This window comes from Conger conger, chromosome 13 (genome assembly GCF_963514075.1).
Source record: "Conger conger chromosome 13, fConCon1.1, whole genome shotgun sequence".
Taxonomy (NCBI): Eukaryota; Metazoa; Chordata; class Actinopteri; order Anguilliformes; family Congridae; genus Conger; species Conger conger.
Genome location: NC_083772.1, coordinates 22,779,465 through 22,806,030, shown reverse-complemented (window position 1 = coordinate 22,806,030; position 26,566 = coordinate 22,779,465). Strand labels below are relative to the sequence as shown.

The window sequence follows — 26,566 nt, the reverse complement described above, 5'->3', positions numbered from 1 at the left end:
TACTAACTTGTCCACATGAGTTAGTAAATACTTCCAAGGTACAGTGATAAGTAAGAGCTTTACAGTTGTAAACATCAGCAAGTGACACTTTGTATATAGTATTCCAGTCCCAATTATCTCAGTGATCTGTGAGTACTGTGATACTGAGTCTAAGGCATGAACAAGTATGTGACCATAAAACACTGCCATCATCAATTAGCATAGATCCCTAATCTCAGCTTTCATTTTTTCACGGGGTGCTAAATGTGCTACGTACAAGGTAGCACACATGTGCAAGGTGCTAAATGTGCTATGTGATTATGATGTTGGATGACGAACAGCTGTCTTGGGAGACAAATTAGGGAAGGACTGTACACCAGAAAACAACTCAAGGAATGGTTTATTTATAAACATTGACTCACCAGACTTTTAAAAGGTCAGACAAGGTACAAGATTGTCACAAATATATTACAGCAAGTTACCAAGAACCCTGAAGGAGAACTTTTTTTATACTGTATATGCCACTCTGAATGAGTGAGTGTGTGGTAAATGATAAAATATGAATGGGAAAAAGGCTGGAATTCTACAGGAATAAATTCCATTTGAGCTCATTTAGGTTACTGTCTTTAAAAATGTGTCAAAGAATTACACAGGTAATGTGAGACTACTTTATCATCACCTGCTGTTGTGTTAAATTATTTTTGCAGGTAGCAAACAGTTTGAAAATCTGAACCCTGATAGCTTGAATAGTAATCCCATAAACAACAGGATTGCACAATGGGGGGAATATCACAAAATGTAGGGACATGAAAATGCGAGCTTTATGTGGAACATGACTCATGTTGAAACGACTTGAAATAATTTCAAACAGGACTCCCATTGCATAGTTAATTACAGCCAGTAAGTGAGGGGTGCAGGTTTGAATGGCTTTGGCCTGAGATTCCTTTGACGCATTGAGGCAGATTCGGAGTATTTGTGCGTAGGAAAATAGTATCATGAGCAGCTGCGGAACAATTACTGAAAAAGCCACTGCTAGGCCTACTATGTTCTGAATATAAGTTTCAAAACAAGACAGCTTGATTAATTCAAAATTAATACAATACACCTTTTCTATGGTCCTCTCACAAAATGTAAGTTGTACAGATAATAGAAAATACACTAGAAAAACAACACACGGATAAATCCAGGACAATGCTATAAGTGCACAGACTTTTCTATGAGACATTAATTGCCGATAGTGTAATGGGTGACAAATTGCAACATACCGATCATAGCCCATGACTGCTAAAATGCTAAATTCAACTGAACCATATGTTTGTATACAAAATATCTGTAAAAGGCAAGCAGACAGTGATATCACATAAGTATTAGACACTAAATTAGCAAGTACTGATGGAAATAAAGATATAGTGCCATAAATTCCATTCACAGCTAAATTACACACAAAGAAATACATGGGTTCATGGAGATCTCTCTCAATGCAAATTACTGTGATAAGAATTATATTAGTTAATAACAAAATGATGAACAATAGCAGGAAACTTGTGAAGTATCCATATCTGTGGTCTTCAAATTCACTGTATGCATTCAATATGAATGATGTCACCGCTGATCCATTCTCCATGGTCTAGTTGTCCAGTGAATCCTACAGAGAAAAATAACATGGATTTATTAACAAGGACCACTAAACTAGGATGTTAGGATGGATTTTCCAGGAAATAACAGCTGAATAGTTAGTTTAAAAAAATGATGCCAAGCCTTTACAAATGAAAGTTATGCATGGCAGCTGTTAATAGAGAAATAAAATGAACATTCACATTTATAACAAATTCATTAGCAGATGAAGATATTTATGCTCACAGCAGACATCCTCTGTTTAATTAAATCACCGGAAGTAGTTAAATATCAATTTAAGAATGGCTATACAAGCTACATAATGCTCTGATCACTCTGAACTTCTCAATGACCGTGTGTGCTATAGTTCTCCGAGGGCTAACTGCACAGAGCACAACATTCTGTGATTGTAGGATTTAAGTCATACGTTGTGACTAGCCAGTTAAAATGACTTATGTTGGAGTCAAGTGCCACAGAATGTTTGTTTGAAAAAGTTAGTTCACCTAGCTAGCTAAAATTGTCCTACTGTCTAGCTAACTGACTAACTACAGTTAGCTATCTTGTCAAACATAACAGTTCATGAGTTAGCTAGTTAGCTAAGCAAAATTACCAGCTAATGTTAGCTTTTTCTTAAGTATATTAATGTAGCTAATGTAACCTAGCCTCCATATGCCTCCATATGCAGCAGTTCATTAGACAGCGTCAACTTCCACTCAGTTCTCACTGCGTGTCCCCTTGGCTCACAGCATTGCTCTGCGTTTACAGATGTATACTGTGATCCTTCATGTTTAGGTACCCAGTGTGCCTACACTTCTGGTACCAAAAGCCCGATAGTCCAACATGACCACCTCCATGAATTGGCTTCTCGCACCATTGAGCAGCTCCCATAGGAATGGGACCGGAAAGGGGGGCCTATCTCCAGTTATTAAGTAGATCTTCATGGGCAACACACAGATGTAGATCCTACACATTATGTGAATTAAAAACATAATTCATATCCTGATGGTGGCACTATAGAGCACAACTTATACAGTATGCATCCAATATGCTTTCTAGACTTCAGACAAAAGTGAAAGTTTCGACCAGGTCACCTGCATTATTAACTTACACATCATAACTTACCCCTATACACCAAAGATTGTGGACAACCAGTTTTGGATTACAAAAAATATATTGATGACTTTTGATCTTGTGAAAGTTCCATATCATTTACATGCAGCATGTTCCTGTGTAGGTATATTTGCCACATACTTGGAGGGAGTGGTACACAAAATGCTTAGGAGTAGAGAAAATATTTTGCTAATGTTTCATTTTCATCAGCCATGAAATCCAACATCATGAACATGTGATCAACACAATTTGATCATTATGGATGAAGACAGAGTGGTGGAAGTCATGTGCAAGCTATCGACCAAATTTGTTAACTCTGTATCTTATGGTTTCTAAGATCCAGATACTTTTTGGGCATAATAATAGTAATAATTAATAATTAAAATAAGTTATAATACCATGAATGTAAGAGAGAACATTTCAGCAAAGATATAAAATATATACATACCCACAGATATTTCATTTAATATTTGTCTGTTTGATGATTATCTGTCTGCACAATGTGACTTGTACTGCTGATTTTGTTATGCAATAAAGTATGCAATCTTCATATGAGCTTTTATAAGCAACTTTTTTTTATAAAGGACTGTTTGCAACACACTGCTTCTAATTAGCTGGTGATGTCATAGATGGTTATATTATATGTGTTTACAGTTGATGTGACAATAGTTATAATTAAGCATTTATCCCCCAAAGATAATAATCCCAATGGCAGCTAGTGCGTGTGTGTTAATGCATTTTGGGAACACTGAAAATGTTAATTTTGGCCATTTTTTTGTGTGAATCCTTTGAATAGTAGTGTACTAGAACTCCATTGCTTTAAATTACCAGTAGTTATTTTTACATCATGTATGGTTACAGGTGTAAGGTTAAAGTTCTGCAGGATATATTATACAAATATATATATTTGTATCCATGTGCTTCTCTCATCGTTCGATGGGATGGCCACACTTGGCTAACTGCACAAGTAAATTCATTAAAAAAAATAGGATAGTATTTTCATCATTTTAATAAATAGTTTAATAAAAAGTTCAACAAAACTAATTTAATTTGGGGAACATTGTTATCAAGCATAATTATCAATCATAGAAGATCAACTGACATGCATGGATGCAAAATAATACCTGTCCTATGCCAGTCAATTAAAAGACATTGTTGAGAAAATTGCTGTGGAAATTCAGGCGCAACACAGACATTACTCTATGGGCCAATGAGCAATGAAGGAAATCATTTAACAGTTTTTCCAGTGGTTGAAAAGAATGTGTGAAGCCGGTAGGATATCTAGTTTTATAGTGCAATATGTTGCAATTGAGAGCCTTTCTACCATGTTTGTTGCAGGGATTAAAAGTCCAGGGGCCTGGTCCTGCTGTGTGTTTCTTCCACCCCTGAAATTCAGCTCGCTGATTTCACTTATTAGTTATATCTTTCATTTGTTAATGCATTTGTTAACAACTAAATAAGGTATTTGTTACATTATATGTATATACGTTATCAAACCTTAGGATGAACTTGTAATTAGTCAATCATTAACCCTTTCTACTTTGCCCCCAAAGAGGGAATTTCCAGCTATTTTGTACTAGTTCTATAAAAGTGTCAATATTTCAAAAACTATTTACTGCACACACATGGTTGAAGACTTAAATAAAAGGAGAGGCTTGTACCATTAAGAAAAAGAGAGAACAAATTAATGTCAGTACATATACATGCAGTGTCCACAAAAGTTAAGTTCAGCACTGAATATCTCCAATTTCTCAGTCAAGGACCAATCAGAACTACTTTATATCTGAGCACAAACTTGATGTTGTTCTTTACAAAATTTGGTAAATATCGACAGACATTGAAGTTCCACATGAGTTTTCCCAAAACTGTAACCAGATGTCCTCAAGTGTCCCAAAATCTCTCCAAATACAAAACACCTGCATCTCTTTTTGTCCAGACATATGAATTATTTCTATTAATACATATTATTTTATTCCTTCTCTCATATATGTGTGTTTTGCTGTTACAAAGCATGCCCAAAGTGTCCAAAAAGGATTACCCTAATTCTTTCTAACTAACCTGCATCACATTTAAAATGGAACCTTATTTCAAAATTAGGTTAACATTAGCCCCCTTAGCAAGTACAATTACAGGCTTATCTATTGCAAGTCCAAATACTGTAATTATGCACATTTATATATCCATTCTGCTATGCAAATGCAGCAATATTCCTAAATTGTCTGTTACCTGAATAAGACACATTATACCTGGAAAGGGTAGGAAACCCTGTACAAGAAGCTTACCATGTTTTACATTAGTTTGGTACTGAAATGACCTAACAATGCATTTACACAACAATAAGAAGTGGTTTAAGATGACATTTTTAAAGTATAGTCCCGGCAAATATTTATTGTTCTTGAAAATGACCGAATGGATTACAAAATACACTTAATTGTAAGTCAGTCTACCTAATAAAGTGATCACTGAGTGTATATGGTAGGGAGATGCTGATGGTGAGCATGTAGACAACGGTGAGATTGGCGGCTGTGGGAGAAACCACTTAGGTAGATGGAGGCGCTGATGCACGAAGCAATAAAATGTTTATGTACACTTATAGTAGATTTATGCCAAGATCCATAGGTATGACACCGTTGTCAATCATCATTCGTTCAGCACTAAACCAGCTGCTTGTCTACCAGCACTACAGAGGAATCTCATCTTGTTCATTCAAAGAAAAACATTTTTATCAGACTAGGGTTTATCAGACTCATAAATCAAAGGCCCTAATGCATATTAAGGCTGTCACTTTGTTGTTTCACAATAACATTTGTTTGAATTTTAAGGAAAATTAAATAATGGTCAGTTTCCCTATGATCTTCCCAGCCATAGTCACAATCAAAAGTTTAATCATATTACTCAGAAATTCGATGATCAAATAGGCCCCAGTCCTTATCTTTGTTGTACTGGTAGCAGTTGAAATTGTACTTCCCTCTAAGGTATTCAGTGCACTTATCACTGGTTATGGGAAGGCACTTTGCACTTTGTTGTACATTGCTCTGGATAAGAACATCTGCCAAATGCCATTAATGTAACGTAATGTCATATTCCTAGTCCCAAGAATGCCAGAGATATTGTTGGTCAGAATACTTTCAAAGTTACTTTTGTAAACCAACTGTAGAGTATCTTTACTTACAGAGAAGCTGTTCAGCTTTCTCTAAATATGTACTGTAGATATTGCATAGCCTTCCTGAATATGTATCCAGAGTTCACTGTAAACCAGTCTATTATAAGTGCCTAAATACTGGTAATTATCTTCCTATTTCTACTGGTTGGTCATGAACACCTGATACCGTGCCATTTTGGTTGAATATTTCATGAGCCTGCAACACCATCTACGGGCTAGTGGTGTATATTTTGGATCCTTCCTTTTTTTCAATAGAAACATGACATGTGACATGCATATTGTTTTGTACTGACACAACCTGATAGGGTACCATTTACTCTTTGGCATTGTTAGAGCCTGTAGCACCACCTATGGGAGGGGAGGGGGCTTGGGCTAGACTTTTTATGGTTTCTACGGTGCATGATGGCAAGTTCTAAAACCTAGTTCTAATATTCTGCAGAGCTTCTTGTAGTATGTCAGCACCCTGCTTTATGTTTTATTATGTTAATTATGAATGTATCACTATGAACCACCTGAACCACCACAGGGTTCATGATGACATCTAACGTTCATATAAAACCAGGCAAGTTCCAATGTGTATTTCCTAATTGTCTTAAGTGTCTGAAATTAATTTACTGAATAAATCACAGATGTAATGGGAAACTGAGCAACTGTGTCACCAATGGTGGTGGTATTGTAGAAAGTTTTGATGGGAAGCAAATTACTCCTGTGTATTTTGCTAGTTTCTGGATGTGATGCTCTGACTTATGGTAGAACCTATGCACTTGTAAGTCGCTTTGGATTAAAAGCGTCTGCCAAATGACTAAAATGTAAATGTAAATGTGTGAGATTCGTTGAAACTAAATTTAAAAAAAAAACATAATTACAAATAAATATGGACCGTGTGTGCATGTATGTGTGTGCAGCCATTCATGCATTGATTTCGTACTTATATCCTTCATTTGTCCACTCTGTGCTTTATCCGCTTAAAATCTGCTTTGAGGCTTGTTCAATGTAAGAAAGTGACTTACAGAGTGACAGTACAGATACATGATTTGTGAAGTATCCTGTACATTCAGAGCACAGCATGGAAGCCTATGATCTGTGACCTTTCAGCATGAACTGCATCATTCCAGGCCCTCTCCAGTTGGAAACAGAGAAATATAGATGAGAATGATGTAACTTCTCTCATCAGACTGAGTGTGGCCTGAGTCTCCTCTCCTGCTCACAGGGAGACCGTATGAAGCACTCAGGGGTCAGAGTCTCCAGGCTGTCCAAAGGGAGGTCATTATTCCCTCTCTCTGAGACCCATCACCCTCAGCTCCTCACTCCATCCTCACTGTCATCTACAGGGAGCTGCTGTTGTTCACTGTGTCCTTCTGCTCTCAGGTGTGAAGGGCTCTAAATTGCTTTCAGGGGATGAACAGGTACAGTGGACTAATGACCTCCTGTAATGTATCATCACTAATGACTAATGGACTAATGAACATGTTTATCACATAATTTGCTTAATTGTCTGCCAGTGACCCTCAGAGAGAGTGAGAGAGAGAGTGTCATCAGATCCATCTACCAAAGGGAGTAATCAGTTCAAGAAAGGTTACATCACCTGGCATTGGCCTTCCACTTGTATCTGTTCAAGTGAATGAATAAGGTGCAGCTTGCAGCCAAATTCATCAAGTTCTGCAAACAGTATCAGTAAAACTGGATAGATATTATTTAAAATAATTGAATACATGTATGGGGTTTGTGGTAAACTTATATTCCTGAATTTCAAAGCTAAACTCACACAATGTTGAATTCACTCAAGGTTATGTAGTTTATACATTTGATTGTAAGCAGAAATAATATTAGCATTTGGGCTTTGTTAAAGGCAGACTATTGCAGATGTCTCACTCCTATGTTCACATACGTCTATGCCAAATTCTTAACCCTGCTTCTCCATTGCAAATTAACTTGTGCCGTGATAGAAATGAGCTAAGAAACTGCGGTCTTACATAATTTGTAAAACATCAGCTTTCGTAGTTCTTTCCACAGGCCATTTAGGAGACTATTTAACTGACATTACTCGTGTTTGTATGCAGCTAGCTAACTTTACATATACGTTAGCAATGGTGAGACTACCAGTGGATTTCAGCCTGCCGGCATAATTCTGTAACATAAGCATGCATACTCAAGTCTTTTGAATGTCTGGGAGTCTTTTGGATTTAGGCATGACCTCCCTGCTCAGCGAGAGGAATACGCTCATAGAATTTGCACCATCATTTTTTTAATGTCACACCAACAACAATTGAAGAATATTGAAACAAAAAGTGTGTAAAATATCAACTAATGATTAAATCACCAATCAACAAACAAATTAACCAAAGATCGTTTTCTCAGCTACAGTGGTAAGCAAAGTTGACCTTTGACCTTTTGGATATAAAATGTCCATCACTTCATGTGTGAAATTTTGAGTTATGGCCAAAAACGTCTTTTGTAAGGTCACAGCGACCTTGACCTTTGACCACCAACTTCTACTCAGTTAATCCTTGATTCCAAGTGGACATTTGTGCCAAATTTGAAGACAATTCCTCAAGGCATTTCTGAGATATAGTTTTTCCGAAAATTATGTGAATTCACTGTGACCTTGACCTTTCACCTCCAAAATCGAATCACCACCCTGGGTGGGGACAGATCCAAACCGATCCAAACTGACATGGCAATCTGTCTTCTTTAGAGAGTACTTAGCTTGTGAGTTGATGGTTGGCAATGTTTGAACATACAAGTGAGAAACAGGATGTGGTGCTTACTGGGTATTGTAACTGCCAGCCAGTGAAACATTTATTAAAATGCTAAAACAGAATTAATAATTGGAATTAATTTACTCATACTGAGTTAATCGAGGGCAGTCATGTCATCTGAAAATGAGACTCGGAGAAGATTGGCCATATCCTACCTCTTGTAGGGACCTTTTTCCGTGATTGCTGCACACACATGCTTTTTCAATTTTTAATTAACTATAACACGGTCAGAGACTCAATCGCAGGTCTCCCAATCCAGTCTTAAGCTAGTCTGCAACTCTTGGGAGACCCCCTGTGATTACATCTGTAGTGTGAACGTTCCTTGGATGGAAATCCCAGTGGCTTTTATAACAGAAGGTCATATGAGATCCTCTCCATTGTTAGGATTTGAAAAGTTGTGGAATGTACACAAGGCATTTCAGAACCAGCATATATCTCAGGCTCTCTGTCAACCACAGAAGGCACCAGTGCACAGTAACTCCTGTTAACGCCACTGTGGTCCTCACGCCTGATCCTGGTTTTTGTTGTTACTCAGAACTTAATTGCTCAACTAAAGCATTTAATTACACAGTTATCTCACCTCACCTGGTTTCTTGGGTCTGAACAAAAACCAGCCACACCCTGCGGCTCTCCAGGACCAGAAATGAGGACCATTGGCTTAGTGACTAATATCCATTTGTGGCCAAGCACCCAAATGGAAATATAACTGACCACCTGCTTATTGGTGAAGTCCTTCTAGGGGTTGACACGAAGGGTTCAAATGAGCTTGGCCTTAGAGCAGTGCAAGTAGAGCAGGTATCTGATATAGAGCAGGTATGCAAAAATTTTTAGCTCACTTGCCAGAAAACACCATATAAAACATTTTCGTAGTTACTGATTTTTTATTTCTTATATGGTTTATTGAATGGGCTTCAATGGTGGCAGCATTTAAACACCTACTATTTCATCACTCATAATATTATAAGCACACTTAAGACTTCATTTTAAAAGTTAAATTAATATCATGCTCTAAACAGTCATCTGTCACAGTTAATGATTAAAAGATGTGTTGTTAGACCTGCTAGTGTGTGATAATACACAAATCAAGGAAATATTTAGGTAACATTTATAACATTTTGTAACAGACATGAAATGTGTTTTCTAACAAATGTCAAAAATGTGACTGAACTCAAATGTCATTTGGATGGTAGTGTAGCATAATGGTTCAAGGACTGGGCTTAAAATTCCAAAGTTGTGGGTTTGAGTCACAAGGCTTGTGGACACTGCAAAACAACATTAATCTCAATTAGAGGTTCAAACAAAGCATAACTGATTAAATGTATTTGTGGCTGGCCAAAGCAATGTCTGCACAGAGATATCGGCAGCGAAATGTGTGAAGAACTACCATGGGCAGATCTGAATTTGCAGATACCTCGCTCTGAGCTCCCGCAGTAGGCAAAGGGTGTGCTGACTGAACTCACAGAGCACAGAGAAAGATTTGGGGTAGCTGTAAAGAGTATTACACAGTATGCGAGCTAGTGTAGTGGACTTGCTTGTTCTTCTGTACTCTCTTGATGAAGATCCACTGCCCTTGGACGAGGTGGTTATCCGTAGCACGGATACAGGAGCACATATGAGCAGGGTAGACAAGGGATTGCAGGGAAATCAGTGATCACCTGAAAAATGTCAGTGACACATCAACACTACCAAATATATGCTACCGTTAATTATATTTCTAACTAGCTAGCAAGCTTCATTCCTTGCTTGATTCTATATTTTAATCAAAGTTAGCTAATTAGCTAATGTTAGCTTACTGCTAGTTACTGCTGCAATACACTCTGACTAAGAGGAACTGTTCTATAATAACACCATGTCATTATTCTATCAATATCTGGGAATAAGTATGGAATATAAAATTTTACCATTTGTTTTACACATAACATGTCATCATTTTTTGTCTTGAAGAATTGATTTGATAAATAAACAGGCATATAGAAAGTGGGGGTAGGCATTTACATCGACCTTGAATACATTTAAGCAATTTTATCTCTTTCTGTTCATTCTGATTCTGGTGTCTTTTATCCAGTAGACAGTATAAGCTTTCCAATGTTGTATGGCATGCATAACTGTAAACATAGAACAGAAACTATAGGGTCAGCATTACAGCTTGGATGCTTTCTTTAGGATAGCATTGTGCAGTCAACAGATGTTGGCAAATCCACCAAAAGGTAAAACGTGTCAAAATGTTAAAAAAGCCTGCTATTACATCATCACCTGCAGTGGAGTTAACTTATTTTTACAAGTAATGAACAGTTTAAAAATCTGAACCCTGATGGCTTGAATACTAATTCCATAAATGACAGGATTAAACAATGGGGGAAATATCAGAAAATAAATAGATAGGAATATGCGAGCTTTATATGGTACATGATTCATGTTGAAACGACTTGAAATAATTTCTAAATAGCATCCTATTGTATAGTTAATCACAGACAGTAAGTGAGGGGTGCATGTTTTAAGAGCTTTGGTCTGAGATTCCTTAGAAGCATATAAGCAAATTCTGAGTATTTGAACATAGGAAAATAGTATCATGAGCAACTGTAGAACAATTCCAAAAATAGTTACAACAAAGCCAACTTTGCTCTGAAAAGTAGTTTCAAAACAAGATAGTTTGACCAATTCAAAGTTGACACAATACACTTTTTCAATAATCCTGTCACAAAATGTACGCTGTAAAGTTAATATGAAATAGAGTCCAAAAATAATATAAGGATAAAACCAAGACAATGCAATAAGTGTGCACACTTTTCTATGAGACATTAATTGGTGATAGTGTAATGGATGACAAATGGCGACATAACGGTCATAGCCCATCACTGCTAAAATAGTAAATTCAACTATAGCATATGTGTGTATACAAAATATCTGTAAAAGACAATAAGTCAGAGATATTTCATAAGTATGAGACATTAAATTACCAAGAACTGATGGCAGTAAAGATATACTGCCATAAATTCCATTCACTGCTAAATTACACATAAAAAAATACATGGGTTCATGTAGACCGGGTTCGATGTAAATGACTGAAATAAGAATTATATTTGATAATACCATAAGGATGTACAATAACAGGAAGCTTGCAAAGTATACATATCTATGGTCTTCAAGTTCAGAAAAGTGCATCAATATGAATGACATCACCACCGATCCATTCTCCATGCTGTAGTTGTACAATGAATCCTGCAGAGATTATGAAAATAAAGTTTTATTAAACATGTTTTGTTTCAGGATATGACAGCAGAGTTGCGGAGTGGAAAACAACACAAAGCCTTGACAAATACTTTCTGTACCATGAAGTATTCTCCCCATTCCTGATTTCCTCTATTATTGCACATTGTCACGCTGAATGGTTTAAAAGACAAACCACAATATTTGACAAAGGGAACTCGAATAAACACAAAACACATTTGAAAAAAAGAATTAATTAAATAAATGAAATGGTAATCAAACTCCCAAATCATGCCAAAACATAATTGTCCCTTAAACTTAATAATTGGTTGCACCACTTTTAAGCACAATCATTGCAACAAAACCCTTCTGATCATTTGATATCAGTTTTTCACTTTGCTGTGGAGAGATTTTAGCCTACTCTTCTTTTCAGGACTGCTTTATTTCAGATTAATTGGTTGTTTTCTTAGCATTAACTCCTGGTTTCAGGATCTCCATTGGGTTCAATTAAAGACTCTGACATTAACAGCAAAATAATTCCAATGTAATTCTAAGATCTACTACATGAAAAAAAAAAAAAAAAAATAATAATAATAATAATAATGGATGGATGGATGGATAATAATAATAATAATAATAATAATAATAATAATAATAATAATAATAATTATTATTATTATTATTATTATTATTATTATTATTATAGTAATAATGAAGCAGAGAGCACTTCAGCATAAACATAAAATGCATACATACCCAGCTGATATTTAATTTACTGTTGGGTTCCTCTACAATTATTCTTTTTTGGATCTTGTAACCTGCAGCCATGATCAGTCAGTCTTCTGGAGACAACACACTAGTGGATCTTCGCTCAACATTTTTATGAAGGACTGGCTCATGTAATCACACTGGTTGTAATCAGCTGGTGACATCATAGCTAGGTTACCTTTAGTTCACTTACAGTTATAGTGACACTATAGTTATGATTAAGCACTAATCACCCAAAGGTATTAACATCAACATCCTGTGATGCAAGTGTGTTAATGGAGAAGCAGCAGGAGAGATGTTTGGGAAACACTGGAAATGTTGGCCACACAAATTATTTTTATTTAAAGTTCTAAATATCAGAGATACACTATAAACAAACTTATTGTTGTCTTTAGCATTGGTGCTAGTAACATTCTCAGTGCCTCCATCCTGTGATTGCTCAACTAAACCATTTGTGTGTTTATGCAACCAAGCGAAGAGTGGAAGTAGTAAACTCTGTGTTCCAGCTTTATTAGTTGTTGATACACAATAACCATGTCAAACACAAAGAATTACACAATTTTTGTGGAGTCTGGACAGGGGGTGCTTGAAAACTGGACAACCATATCTGCAACTTGCATGATATATGGGACAATAGCATCTATCTTGGAGTTCAGAAATATAATTTCACCATCAAACATCTGCCATTGCAATTAAATAAAGGCAATAGTAGCCCAAAGGTTTTCCAATACAGCTCTGAGAAATGCTGCCAACTGAATAGCGAAATAAAGAAGTGGAATTGTTTTATAATTATACCATGTCATTCTTCTATCAATATCTGGGAATAAGTATGGAATATAAAATAAAAAATTTTTTTTACATATAAGATGTCATCATTTTGTGTTTTGAAGAATTGATTTGATAAATAAACAGACAAGTAGAAAGTGGGGGTAGGCATTTACATCAGCCATGAATACATTTAAGCCATTTTAGAAAACTGCTAGCCTTTGCTATTAATGCTAGGTATACTTGTATTGCGGGTTAGGTGGATAGCTGCTAGTAGGCATATAAGAGCTCTGTTAGTGTACCTTAGGCAGTGTTAGTCTAGCAGGATTAGCTTGGCTAGTACAATTGGTGAAGTATGCTGAAGGCTTGGAGCAGGTTACCGTGACAACACCAGTGGCGTTTTTGTCAGAGAAATTCTGGTGGGGCACCCATCAGCTTGCCAGGCCTAGCAGTGACTATAGTGAGCCTCAACCTTGCTGGTTTGTCACAGCGATGAAACCCCTGTAACCAGTGGTAAAATTGGGATTTCTGAGGTGGGGATCCCTAGTTGGAGGAGGTTAGAAATAGAACTGGTGGGGTGGGAAGGCACTGATTTGAATGAAAGCACACACCACACTGATAAGCACTTTATTTGAAACACCTGTACACCTACATATTCATGCAATTATCTAAACTGCCAATTATATGGCAGCAGTGCTATGCATAGAATCATTCAAATACGGGTCAGGAACTTCAGTTAATGTTCACATCTAGCATCAGAATGTGAAAAAAAAAAGTGATCTAAGTGACTTTGACTGTGGATTGATTGTGGGTGCCAGTCAGGGTGGTTTGAGTATCTCAGAAACTACTGATCTCCTGGGATTTTGGAAGCTGGCAGGAAGGTGACAGTAACACAAATAACCACACGTTGCAACAGTGGTATGCAGAAGAGCATCTCTGAACATATAACACGTCAAACCTCAAAGTGGATAGGCTACGGCAGCAGAAGACTTAATAAGTCTAAAAGATAAGTCTAATAAATACCTAATAAAGTGCTCACTGAATGTATATGTATTATCAGCAATAGTGCTGCTATATTACAGAGTCATATTACTACCACTATGCCATGTCTGCCATTGATTACTTTTCATCAACAGATGCTGGCAAATCCACCAAAAGGTAAAATGGTAGACATTTTAAAATTAGTCTAAGATTAAAAAATGCATGAAATTACATTATCAACTGCAGTGGAGTTAACTTATTTTTTACAAGTAATGAACAGTTTGAAAAACGGAACCCTGATGGCTTTAATACTAATTCCATAAATGACAGGATTAAACAATGGGGGAAATATCAGAAAATAAAGGGATAAGAATATGCGAGCTTTATATGGTACATGACTCATGTTGAAACGACTTGAAATAATTTCAAAAAAGCATCCTATTGCATAGTTAATCACAGACAGTAAGTGAGGGGTGCATGTTTTAAGAGCTTTGGTCTGAGATTCCTTAGAAGCATACAAGCAAATTCTGAGTATTTGCACATAGGAAAACAATATCATGAGCAGCTGTGGAACAATTCCAAAAATAGTTACAACAAAGCCAACTTTGCTCTGAAAAGTAGTTTCAAAACAAGACAGTTTGACCAATTCAAAATTGACACAATACAACTTTTCTATGATCTTGTCACAGAATGTACGCTGGACAGAGTCCAAAAAGAATACAAGGATAAAACCAGGACAATGCAATAAGTGTGCCAACTTTTCTATGAGACATTAATTGGTGATAGTGTAATGGATGACATATGGCAACATAACGGTCATAGCCCATCACTGCTAAAATTGTAAATTCAACTGCAGCATACGTGTGTATACAAAATATCTGTAAAAGACAATAACTCAGAGATATTTCATAAGTATGAGACATTACATTACCAAGAACTGATGGCAGTAAAGATATGCTTCCATAAATTCCATTCACTGCTAAATTACACATAAAAAAGTACATGGGTTCATGTAGACCTGTTTCAATGTAAATTACTGAAATAAGAATTATATTTGATACTACCATGAGGATGAACAGCAACAAGAAACTTGTTAAGTATAGATATCTATGGTCTTCAAGAACACTGTATTGCATCAATATGAATGACATCACCACCGATCCATTCTCCATACTGTAGTTGTACAATGAATCCTGTAGAGAAGATGAAAAACATTTTTTATTCATAGTTTTGTTTTGTTTTGCCTCATTCCTTCAACTCTAAACTAAACACCACCTTCCCCAATCGCACTCCTACCGTTACCTTCAAATCAGGCAGTTTATACGGGAATGCATCGATCACTTCATAACTAAGCCCAAGAGCCACACATTCTATGATTTTCTTCTCTCAGAACCAAACTCTAAACATCTAATCTCCCAATTTATCACCGTTATGGTGCCAGCGGATAACAGTCATATCAGGGAAGCCTGGGCTGTGGAATTGGGGGTCTCAATGTCAGAGGAACTATGGGAGGAGGGTCTGGCCAGTATACAGAGCTGCTCTATCAACTCTAGATATAGGCTAAATCAATTAAAAGTTTTGCACATATTGCATTACTTACAAACTAAACTGAATAGGATATATGAATCAATCTCTCCACTGTCCAGTATTAGATAACTTCTGGAGTGACGTATTCAATTCGTTCTCCAAACAATTGGAAATGAACATTCCTCCAGATTGCAACCTGGCAATTCTTGGCTGCTCTGATAGTACAATGGCCTTTCCCTCCCACCAAAAGCAGATTCTCAAGGTTGGTTGCAGCCAAAAAATGAATATTTTTAAACTGGAAGGCCCCACTGCCTCCATGTCTCAAGAGATGGCTCAATGAGATGCTTTCCATTGCTAAAATGGAACGGATTCGTTTTAGCAAAGGGAGGTCACAAAACTGCTGTCTGAAAGTATGGAAACCCTTCTTGATATTGCTCAATAAGGACTAAATGTACACTAAATGTACAACTCATATATAACTAACCGCACAACTCTTGGTTCTTGCTGCTAGATTGCCTCTTGTGTTCTGCATAAATCCTGCCCTACAATGGTTAGACTGATATATTTGCAGCTCCCTTTCTTTTGTTTGATTTGTTTTGTTGTTGTTGTTTGTTTCCTTTACATTTTTTATTCATTTATCTTTTTCTGCATTGTTTTGTCTTGTTGTCTATGTGTGTCTTTTGTTTCCACATGTATCTGTGTATACTTGTATGTATACATAGGTGTGTGCATATGTATGTATATGAAAATAAAAGATCAATATTAATATTCATATTTTGTTTCAGAATATGAAATAACATACTTTAATGAAAAAGTATTTTCCCTTTTCTGATTTAATCTATTATTACACATTCAATCACACTGAATGGTTTCAGATCTTGAGACAGACCACAATATTCGACGAAGGGAACCCGAATAAACACAAAACACAATTTTAAATAATGTTTTTAATTAAATAAATAAAATAGTTATCAAACTCCCTAATCACCCATGGTAATAAATGTAATTGCACCCTTAAACATAATAACAGGTTGCACCACTTTTAGCCACAATCATTGCAACAAAACCCAACCGATATTTTTATTTCATTTTTTATATCAATTTTAGCCCACTCTTATTTGCAGGACTGCTTTAATTCAGATGAATTGGGGGTTGGATTTTTGGATCAACTGCTTGTTTCAGGATCTTCATTTGGTTCAACTAGACATTGTCAAGCAAAATAATATTGCTAATAATATTTCTCTACTACAGAAACAATAACTACCACCAATAATAATTACTGTTATGATTTTAATTATGATCATAATAATAATGAAGCAGAGCACACTCCACCATAAACATGAAAGGCATACATACCCAGCTGATATTTAATTTAGTGTTGGATTCCTATGCAATTATTCATTTTTGGATCTTGAAACCTGCAGCCATGATCATGTAAATCTTCTGTAGACAACACACTTGTGGATCTTCACTCAACCTTTTTATAAAGGACTGTCTCGTGTTAGCACGCAGGTTGTAATCAGTTGCTGATGTCATAGCTGGGTTACTTTTAGTTCACTGACAGTTACAGTGACACTATAGTTATGATTAATCACTAATCACCCAAAGGTAGTAACACCAACATCCTCTGATGCAAGTGTGTTAAAGGAGAGATATTTGAGAAACTGGAAATGTTAGCATCACAAATTATTTTTATTTAAATGTTCAAGATAACAGATACCCAATAAACAAACTCATCTTCGTCTTTGGCATTGGTGCTAGTCACATTATCAGTGGCCATGGTGCCTCCATCCTGTGATTGTTCAACTAAAACATTGTGTATTTGTGTAACCAAGCGAAGAGTGGAAGTAGTAAACTCTGCGTGACATCTTTATTAGTTGCTGATACACAATAACTTTGTGTCAAACACAAAGATTTCCACCATTATTGTTTAGTTTGGGGTTGCTCGAAAACTGGACAACCATATCTGCAACAAGTATGACATATTGGACGATGGCATATATCTGGGAGTTCAAAAAATATTATTTTGCCATCAAACATCTGTCATAGCAATAAGATAAAAGCAATAGTAGCCCAAAGGTATTCCGATACAGCTGTGAGAAATGTTGTTTACTGAATATCGATATAAAGAAGTGAAATTCTTGTATAATTTTACCTTGTCATTCTCATATCAATATATGGGACTAAGTATGGAATATGAAATATTTGCTTTACACAGTTGTCCCTTTTAAGATTTAATCATTTATTCTTGAACAATTGGTTTGATAAATAAACAGGATAGAAAGAATAGAAAGTGGCGGTAGGCATTTACGTTGGTCATGCATACACGCATTTTAAGCCATTTTAACGGTTTCTGTTCATTCTGGTTCTGGTGTCTTTCACCCAGAATACAGTATAAGCTTTCCAATGATGTATGACATGCATAACTGTAAACTTAGAACAGAAACTACAGGATCAGCATTACAGCGTTATTGCTTTCTTCAAGAGAGCATTGTGCAGTCAAACATAACATCATTCTGTAATATACAGGCACCCAAGTCACATCTGCTATTGATAACTTTTCATCAACAGATGTTTGCAAATCCACCAAAAGTTAAAAAGCAAGACATTTAAAAAAAATATGTCAAAGATTAAAAAAGGCATGCTATTACATCATCACCTGCAGTGAAGTTAACTTATTTCTACAAGTAATGAACAGTTTGAAAATCTGAACCCTGATGGCTTGAATACTAATTCCATAAATGACAGGATTAAACAATGGGGGAAATATCAGAAAATAAAGGGATAAGAATATACGAGCTTTATATGATACATGACTCATGTTGAAACAACTTGAAATAATTTCAAAAAGGCATCCTATTGCATAGTTAATCACAGACAGTAAGTGAGGTGTGCATGTTCTAAGAGCTTTGGTCTTAGATTCCTTAGAAGCATGGATGCAAATTCTGAGTATTTGTACATAGGAAAATAATATTATAAGCAACTGTAGAACAATTATAAAAACAGTTACAACAAAGCCAACTTTGCTCTGAAAAGTAGTTTCAAAACAAGATAGTTTGACCAATTCAAAGTTGACACAATACAACTTTTGTATGGCCTTGTCACAGAATGTACGCTGTACAGTTAATATGAAATAGAGTCCAAAAATAATACAAGGATAAAACCAAGACAATAAGTGTGCACACTTTTCTGTGAGACATTAATTGGTGATAGTGTAATGGATGACAAATGGCGACATAACGGTCATAGCCCATCACTGCTAAAATAGTAAATTCAACTGCAGCATACGTGTATATACAAAATATCTGTAAAAGACAATAACTCCGAGATATTTCATAAGTATGAGACATTAAATTCCCAAGAACTGATGGCAGTAAAGAGATGCTTCCATAAATTCCATTCACTGATAAATTAAACATAAAAAAATACATGGGTTCATGTAGACCTGTTTCAATGTAAATTACAGAAATAAGAATTATATTTGATAGTACCATAAGGATGAACAATAACAGGAAGCTTGTAAAGTATACATATCTATGGTCTTCAAGTTCAGTGTATTGCATCAATATGAATGACATCACCACTGATCCATTCTCCATACTGTAGTTGTACAATGAATCCTGCAGAGATTATGAAAATAATATGTTTTATTTGACCTGTTTTGTTTCAGGATATGACAGCAGAGTAACAGAGTGGAAAAGAACATTAAGCCTTTAAAAAAGCCAAGAAAAAGTATTTGCCCCTTTCCTCTTTCATTGCATATTATCATGCTGAATGGTTTCAGATCTTGAGACAAACAATACTATTAAACAAAGGGAACCCGAATACACCCAAAACACATGTTTAAATAACTTTTTTTCATTAAATAAATGAAATGGTAACCCATGTGAAAAAGTAATTACCCCCTTAATAACTGTAATAACTTAATAACTGGTTGCCCACCTTGCACCAAAGCCCTTCTGTAATTTCACACCACTCTGGAGCAATTTTAGCCCATTCTTTTTTGCACAGTTCACCCAATTAAAAAAATTAAAAAAATGTGTGCAATCCAATGTTTCAGGATCTGCCATAGTATCTTTATTGGGTTCAAGTAAAGACTTTCACATTGACTGCAACATAATTCTAATATTGCTTGACAAGAACAACACCTACTACTACTACTATTAAGACTACTACTAAGAACAAGAAGGAGTATCATTTTCATAATTAGAAGAATAATGAAGCAGAGAGCACTTCAGCATAAACAAAAAATGCATACATACCCAGCTGATATTTCATTTAGTGTTGGGTTCCTCTACAATTATTCTTTTCTGTAACTTGTAACCTGCAGCCATGATTATGTTGATATTCTGTAGACAACACACTTTTGGATCTTCAATCAACCTTTTTATAAAGGACTGACTCATGTAAACACACTGGTTGTAATTGGTTGGTGATGTCATAGCTGGGTTACTTTTAGTAACTTACAGTTACAGTGACACTATAGTTATAATTAAGCACTAATCACCCAACAGTATTAACACCAACATCATGTGATGCAAGTTTGTTAAAGGAGAAGCAGCAAGGGAGATTTTGAAAGTTCTAGATAACAGAGATACACAATAAACAAACTTATCTTTGTATTTGTCATTGGTGCTAGTCACATTCTCAGTGGCCATAGTGCCTCAATCATATGATTGCTCAACTGAAACATTGTGTGTTTGTTCAACCAAGTAAAGGGTGGAAGCAGTAAACTCTGTGTTCCAGCTTTATAAGTTGTCAATAATGTCAAACACAAAGATTTCCTCCATTGTTGTGTAGTTTGGGGTTGCTTGAAAAGTGGACAAACCAGTGGAGGCTCCTCCATAGAGGTGGAGGAGGCCTGGCCTCCCCAATAATTTGAGAGAAGAGAGAGATTAAAAAAAAACAATAAATATATTTATTTTATTTATTTATTTTAACAAAAAACATATTTTTTATTTTTTATATTCATATTATTTTAGTTTTGTTCATAAATCTAAATTTTCCCATGGCTAAAACCCAATATTGCAATTGTAAAGCAACAGGCCAGATTTCCCCATCAGTTTGTATTAAGGGAGGCCAGGCCTCCCCTAGGAAATTAGCTTTTCATAGAAGTCAATGTAATGCATTTTTTTTCATGCCAATATGTGATTGGCCAGATCACTGAAAATGGGTGGGCAACGGAGGCCTGGCCTCACCATGCATTGTGTCCAGGGCTGAAAGATTGACATTTTGTTCGTCCAATCACATGCTACTGGTTCATTTGGAATCAACTATCCTTTCCTTTCCTATTCAACACAGAAGCCATTTTGAGAATTCGCTAGTCACTTCAGTCAAACAAACACTCGCCATAGTGGCTACGAGTGTCCTATCAACTTGTGCTTTTCAGGAAATTTAGAGAACACCCCTGGCTATCATCCCTGGAGTTTATAGCTCATTTGGCCAAACACTTTTGCTTAAAACTACCTCGGAATTCGGCGAGATTCTAGCGCAATTTGAGATCTTGGGCTGGAGATATGCAGATTCCAGATACTAGGGAGTGAGAATGACATTCAATAGGTCATGTTAGACACCATTTGGGATTTATTGAACAGTTTTATTTTTAATGTAGTCCATTTCGTTTTATTACAAGTCAATTTAATAATCTTCCATATCAAATTACTGAATTGTTGCTCTGTGAGGAAATTCACTCTAAATACGAATAGAGTGCTGCCCTCTAGTGGATAACGTTAACGTTAGATAAAGCCAACTGGAACCATATTTTAACATATTTTATATTAAATATATTGAATAAAACTACATATGATAAAGAAAGTGTTATCTTATCTTTTGTATATGCTAAACTTGATTAAATTGGTGATTACATGTTGAAGCTGTAGAAGAATGAAAAATGTAAGCTAAACAAAATTGTTTTTAACTACATAATTAAAATTCCTGCCTTTTACACATGTTCACTTGGCATTTATATTACATCCAAATGTCATTTCTCAGCTTAATTATCAGGCAGGCTCATAGACTTACAGCAATGTCATTTCTTCAGGAAGGCACAAGGCTAAGCTCTGCACAATTAATTTCATCAGCCAGAACTTTCTGACTGTAGCTTACACTCCAAATAGTATGCCTTTGGCCAGCACAAAGACAGATAAGAGAACAGGGAACATTCCATCGCGAGTGAAGTGAGCAAGCGGAAAAAAATGGCCTCCTCAATTCTGGAAGTCACCAGCCTCCACTGGGACAAACATATCTGCAACAAACGTAACATACTGGACAATGGGATCTATCTTGGAGTAATTATTTTGTTTAATATTATTTTGCCACCAAACCTCTTTCATAGCAATAAAATAAAAGCAATAGTGTCCCAAGTGTTATATTTGATGCATTGGTTGACAGAGAAGCTTGAAGATCACATGTATGAAGGTGGTATATAAGATTATTGTAATGTTATTGTACTTGATGTTGGGTATGCCTCGGGCATGCAAAATAATCATTCAAATTTAGTGTGCACTGGTATGTGCTAGATTAATGTAAAATTTCCCTGGGAGTAATCATAAATATTAACATTTGCAAAATGTCATCCAATCCCCACACAACAGACAACGCACTTTACAGAAGTACAGAAAAATGATTGAATGTGTGAATAATAATATATTTAGGTTTGTGTATCCTACCACAGCGTGTCATGATGCTTTTGCATTATTTTACAATGTGATATCAATGTTTCATCTTAAACCACCATAAAGGGCAAATTTGCTTTCTAATGGACTAAAAAGAGGGAAGTGAGACAATTTTTTGCAGAAGCATTTCAGGAAACTTCTTCCAGGATAATTTAGTGTCTAATATGTAGTATGTTACATAAAACCCATAATCCCATTTGTTTACCATGTGTCTTTTTGGAGTTTTCTAACGGTTTTAGAAGAGTCTTCTAAGGCATAGCCTATAAAAAGCAATGCAGAATGCTCATATTTGGGGATATTGTCATCAAATTTGAAAGGGGAGTTGTCCAGAGTTGTGGCTGTGGCTCCAGTGTGTTTCTAAGTCCACCAACCACAGCCATCTGAGTGCACTGAAAATATTTTTGGAGAGAAAGAAAGCTTCCACTTCCACTGTGTTAGAGCTTCTGCAACTTTCAGTTTTAGTAATGTTTCGAGTAATTCTGACTAATTCAAAAGGTTTCAGGAACAGTAACCATTTTACTTTGGGGACACCATTTTACAGCTTGTGTTAAGAAAAGGGAGCAATACTTTAGGTGTAAACTTCCACTTTTTGTTTTTATATGACATGTAGAGCTGTGGATGCTATTACAGCTACACATGCTATTTTGGAATAAATTGGCATATCCCTGCACCACTGTGTCCAGCATGGCTGAATGGATAGTTGTTACACTACTAGATCACCATTATGGAATGAAGGCTGCTGCTAAACTAAAACCAAAACTAACTGCAAACTAAAAAAGATATTGCGTATGCTATTGTTAATTATTTTTCTTGCTAGCAAGCTTCAATGTGCTTGATTTCACGATTAAAACAGCATGAAGTTCGCTAATGTTAACTGCTAGTTTCCAACTGCTGCAATACACCCTGACCTAGCTACCATCAACATATATCTTTTATCGGCAATAGTAAGCATTTGCTGTGTTGCAGAATCATATTACTGCCGCTATGCCATGTCTGCCATAGTAAAAATAAATATTAGTTGATACCTTTTCACAATTACTTTTTTGGCCAAATAGATTCAGTGTGCTGGCATTCTGTAATTGCTCCTTGGTGTGCTGTCTTCTGCTGGTGGTGTTGGATCTGGCATTCCCACAAAGTCTTCAAATGTGATGATGCAAGCACAGGAACTTACATGCCAAAAGCAAAAGAGCAACTGTATACAATTCAAAAAGCGTCTTTCAATTAGGTTTGATATATTGCTCAATATTAGATGATACCTATTGGTTATCTTTTTTCCAAAATACACCACTGCTGGAACTATTCATCACTCGATGTACTCCTAGGAAAAAGCATCCTTTGAATGGAACTTCCACTTCAAGTCCATGCCAGCAAGAAGAAAAGCAAGCAATCCATACAAAGTGGAGATAACAGTAAAAAAATTCCAGTGTTTAAGTTTAAAAAGCAGTCTTTTATTTGAACAACAAGTACTATACCATGCTTCTTCATTTCGTTTTTCTGGTAGCGTACAGATAGCTCAGTTAACAGATAATGTGGAAATGAGATTGCTGTTGCAAAACTACCTACAGTGGGAGCAATAATTATTTGATCCCTTGCTGATTTTGTAGGTTTGCCCACTTACAAAGAATGGAACTGTGTAGAATTTTAATCATACGTACATTTTAACATTGAATATCACAAAATATCACAAAACACAGAATATCACAAAATAATCCACAATGACAACATCATATAAATTTTATTTATTTATTATCGTATTTTTGCATGAAATAAGTATTTGATCCCCTACCAATCAGCAATAATTCTGGCTCCCACAGTTTTCCATTAAGAAGCACTCCTAATCTCAACTCATTACCCAAAACACCTGTGTCAACTCGTTACATCGTTATGTAGCTGTATAAAAGACACCTGTCCACACAATCAATCAGATTCCAACAGTTGGGACCACAGTCACGAAGAGAACCATCAGTAACCCACTACACTGTGAAGGATTAAAATCCTGTTGAAGAAGGCACTTGTACAGGCCTGTCTGAAGTTTGCCAAAGAACACCTGGATGATCCAGAGGAGGCTTTGGAGAAGGTGATGTGGTCAGATGAGACCAAAATAGAGCTATTTGGCATCAACTCGACTCGCCGTGTTTGGAGGAAGAGAAATGCTGAGTACAACCCCAAGAACACCATCCCCACTGTGAAGCATGGAGGTGGAAACCTTATGCTTTGGGGGTGTTTCTCAGGTAAGGGGACAGGACAACTTCACCGTATCGAGGGGAGGATGAATGGGGTCATGTACCAGGAAATTTTGGGCAACAACCTCCTTCCCTCAGTGAGAGCACTGAAAATCGGTCGTGCATGGGTCTACAAACATGACAATGACCCAAAACATACGGCCAAGGCAACAAAGGAGTGGCTCAAAAAGAAGCATATTAAGGTCATGGAGTGTCCTAGCCAGTCTCCAGACCTAAATCCTATCGAAAATCTGTGGAGGGAGCTGAAGCTTTGAGTTGCCAAGCGACAGCCTCGGAACCTTAAGGATTTGGAGAGGACCAAAATCCCTCCCAAGATCTGTGCAAACCTGGTGAAAAACTACAACAAACGTCTGACCTCTGTGCTTGCTTGTCTAAGTGGATAGGCTACAGCAGCAGAAGACTTAATGAGTCGAATAAATACTTAATAAAGTACTGAGTGTATATTATATGCATTTTATATTGAACATTACAGCTGATTGATCTATTCATATAGCTCAGTTCATTGGGGGTTTTTATAAAAAATTGCTTAGGGCTTGTAAGGACTTATGGGAAGTTTATTATTATAAATATATAACATTATACAGTATATTGTTAATAATAATAATAATAATAATAATAATAATAATAATGATGAGTCACAAAAATATCAGGTTCAAGTTTTTTGTCACCAAATCGGAAAACAAACTTGGCTGGCCATGAGGGAGAGTCAGTCACTGGTCACTCAGTCAGACAGAAATGAAGTTTTCTGCAACCAGAAACGAGAGGGTCCAGTTCTACTTCTGTGCTGACAGGCATGGGTCAACCCATGTTTCTTCCACAGATACGCTACATTAGAATCTGGCTAAACCAGCCAGTCTTTTTACAAGTAATTGAACATTTTAACCCTGATGGCTTGAATGCTAATTCCGTAAATGACAGGATTTAATAGTGGGGGAAATATCAGAAAGTAAAGAGATAGATAGGAATATGCAAGCTTTACATGGAAACTGACTCATGTTGAAACGGCTTGAAATAATTTCAAAAAAGCATCCTATTGCATAGTTAATCACAGACAGTAAGTGAGGAGTGCATGTTTGAAGGGCTTTGGTCTGAGATTCCTTTGAAGCAAAGATTTGGAGTATTTGCGCGTAGGAAAACAGTATCAAGAACAATTTTGGACCAACTCCAAAAATAGAAACAACCAAGCCAATTTTGCTTTGAAAAGCAGTTCCAAAACAAGACAGTTTGACTAATTCAAAATTGACACAATACCTTCTCTATGATGTTGTCACAAAATGTACGCTAGAGAGTTAATATGAAATAGAGTCCAAAAAGGACACACACTGCAATAAGTGCAGCAACTTTTCTATGAGACATTAATTGGTGATAGTGTAGTGGCTGACAAATGGCAACAAACCGGTCATAGCCCATTCACTGCTAAAATAGTAAATGCAACACCAGCATATGTGTGTGCACAATATATCTGTAAAAGACAAGCAGTCAGATATTTCATAAGTATTAGACATTAAATTACCAAGAACTGATGGTAATAAATCTATGCTGCCATAGATTCCATTCACTGCTAAAGTACAAATAAAAAAATACATGGGTTCATGGAGACCTCTCTCAATGTAAATTACTGTAATAAGAATTACATTGACCAATACTATGAGGATGAACAATAACAGGAAACCTGTGAAGTATACATATCTATGGTCTTCCAGTTCAGTGTAATGCATCAATATGAATGACGTCACCACCGATCCGTTCTCCATGCTTTAGAATCCTGCAGAGATT

General features: G+C 36.2%; 3 protein-coding genes and 1 pseudogene across 3 annotated transcripts; all 4 read right to left on the bottom strand.

The window, feature by feature from the left end:
• Window positions 1-643: 643 nt before the first annotated feature.
• Window positions 644-1,603, bottom strand: LOC133107424 (putative olfactory receptor 10J6). Its single transcript, XM_061216413.1, has one exon. It carries the CDS (start codon window positions 1,601-1,603, stop codon window positions 644-646), a length of 960 nt encoding a protein of 319 aa, XP_061072397.1.
• Window positions 1,604-10,866: 9,263 nt separating this feature from the next.
• LOC133107423 (olfactory receptor 52K2-like) lies at window positions 10,867-11,823 on the bottom strand. The gene has a single exon (XM_061216411.1). The coding sequence runs from the start codon at window positions 11,821-11,823 to the stop codon at window positions 10,867-10,869; it is 957 nt and encodes a 318-aa protein (XP_061072395.1).
• Window positions 11,824-14,602: 2,779 nt separating this feature from the next.
• On the bottom strand, window positions 14,603-15,518 carry LOC133107422 (olfactory receptor 52D1-like; annotated as a pseudogene).
• Window positions 15,519-18,520: 3,002 nt separating this feature from the next.
• LOC133107421 (olfactory receptor 6C1-like) lies at window positions 18,521-19,472 on the bottom strand. Its single transcript, XM_061216410.1, is given in 2 exon segments — window positions 18,521-19,040; window positions 19,042-19,472. Coding segments are annotated over 2 exon segments (951 nt in total).
• Window positions 19,473-26,566: the final 7,094 nt, after the last annotated feature.

Excerpts from the sequence above, each read along its gene's own strand:
- LOC133107424 (XM_061216413.1), bottom strand. The coding sequence starts at position 1,603 with ATGGAGAATGGATCAGCGGTGACATCATTCATATTGAATGCATACAGT.
- LOC133107423 (XM_061216411.1), bottom strand. The coding sequence starts at position 11,823 with ATGGAGAATGGATCGGTGGTGATGTCATTCATATTGATGCACTTTTCT.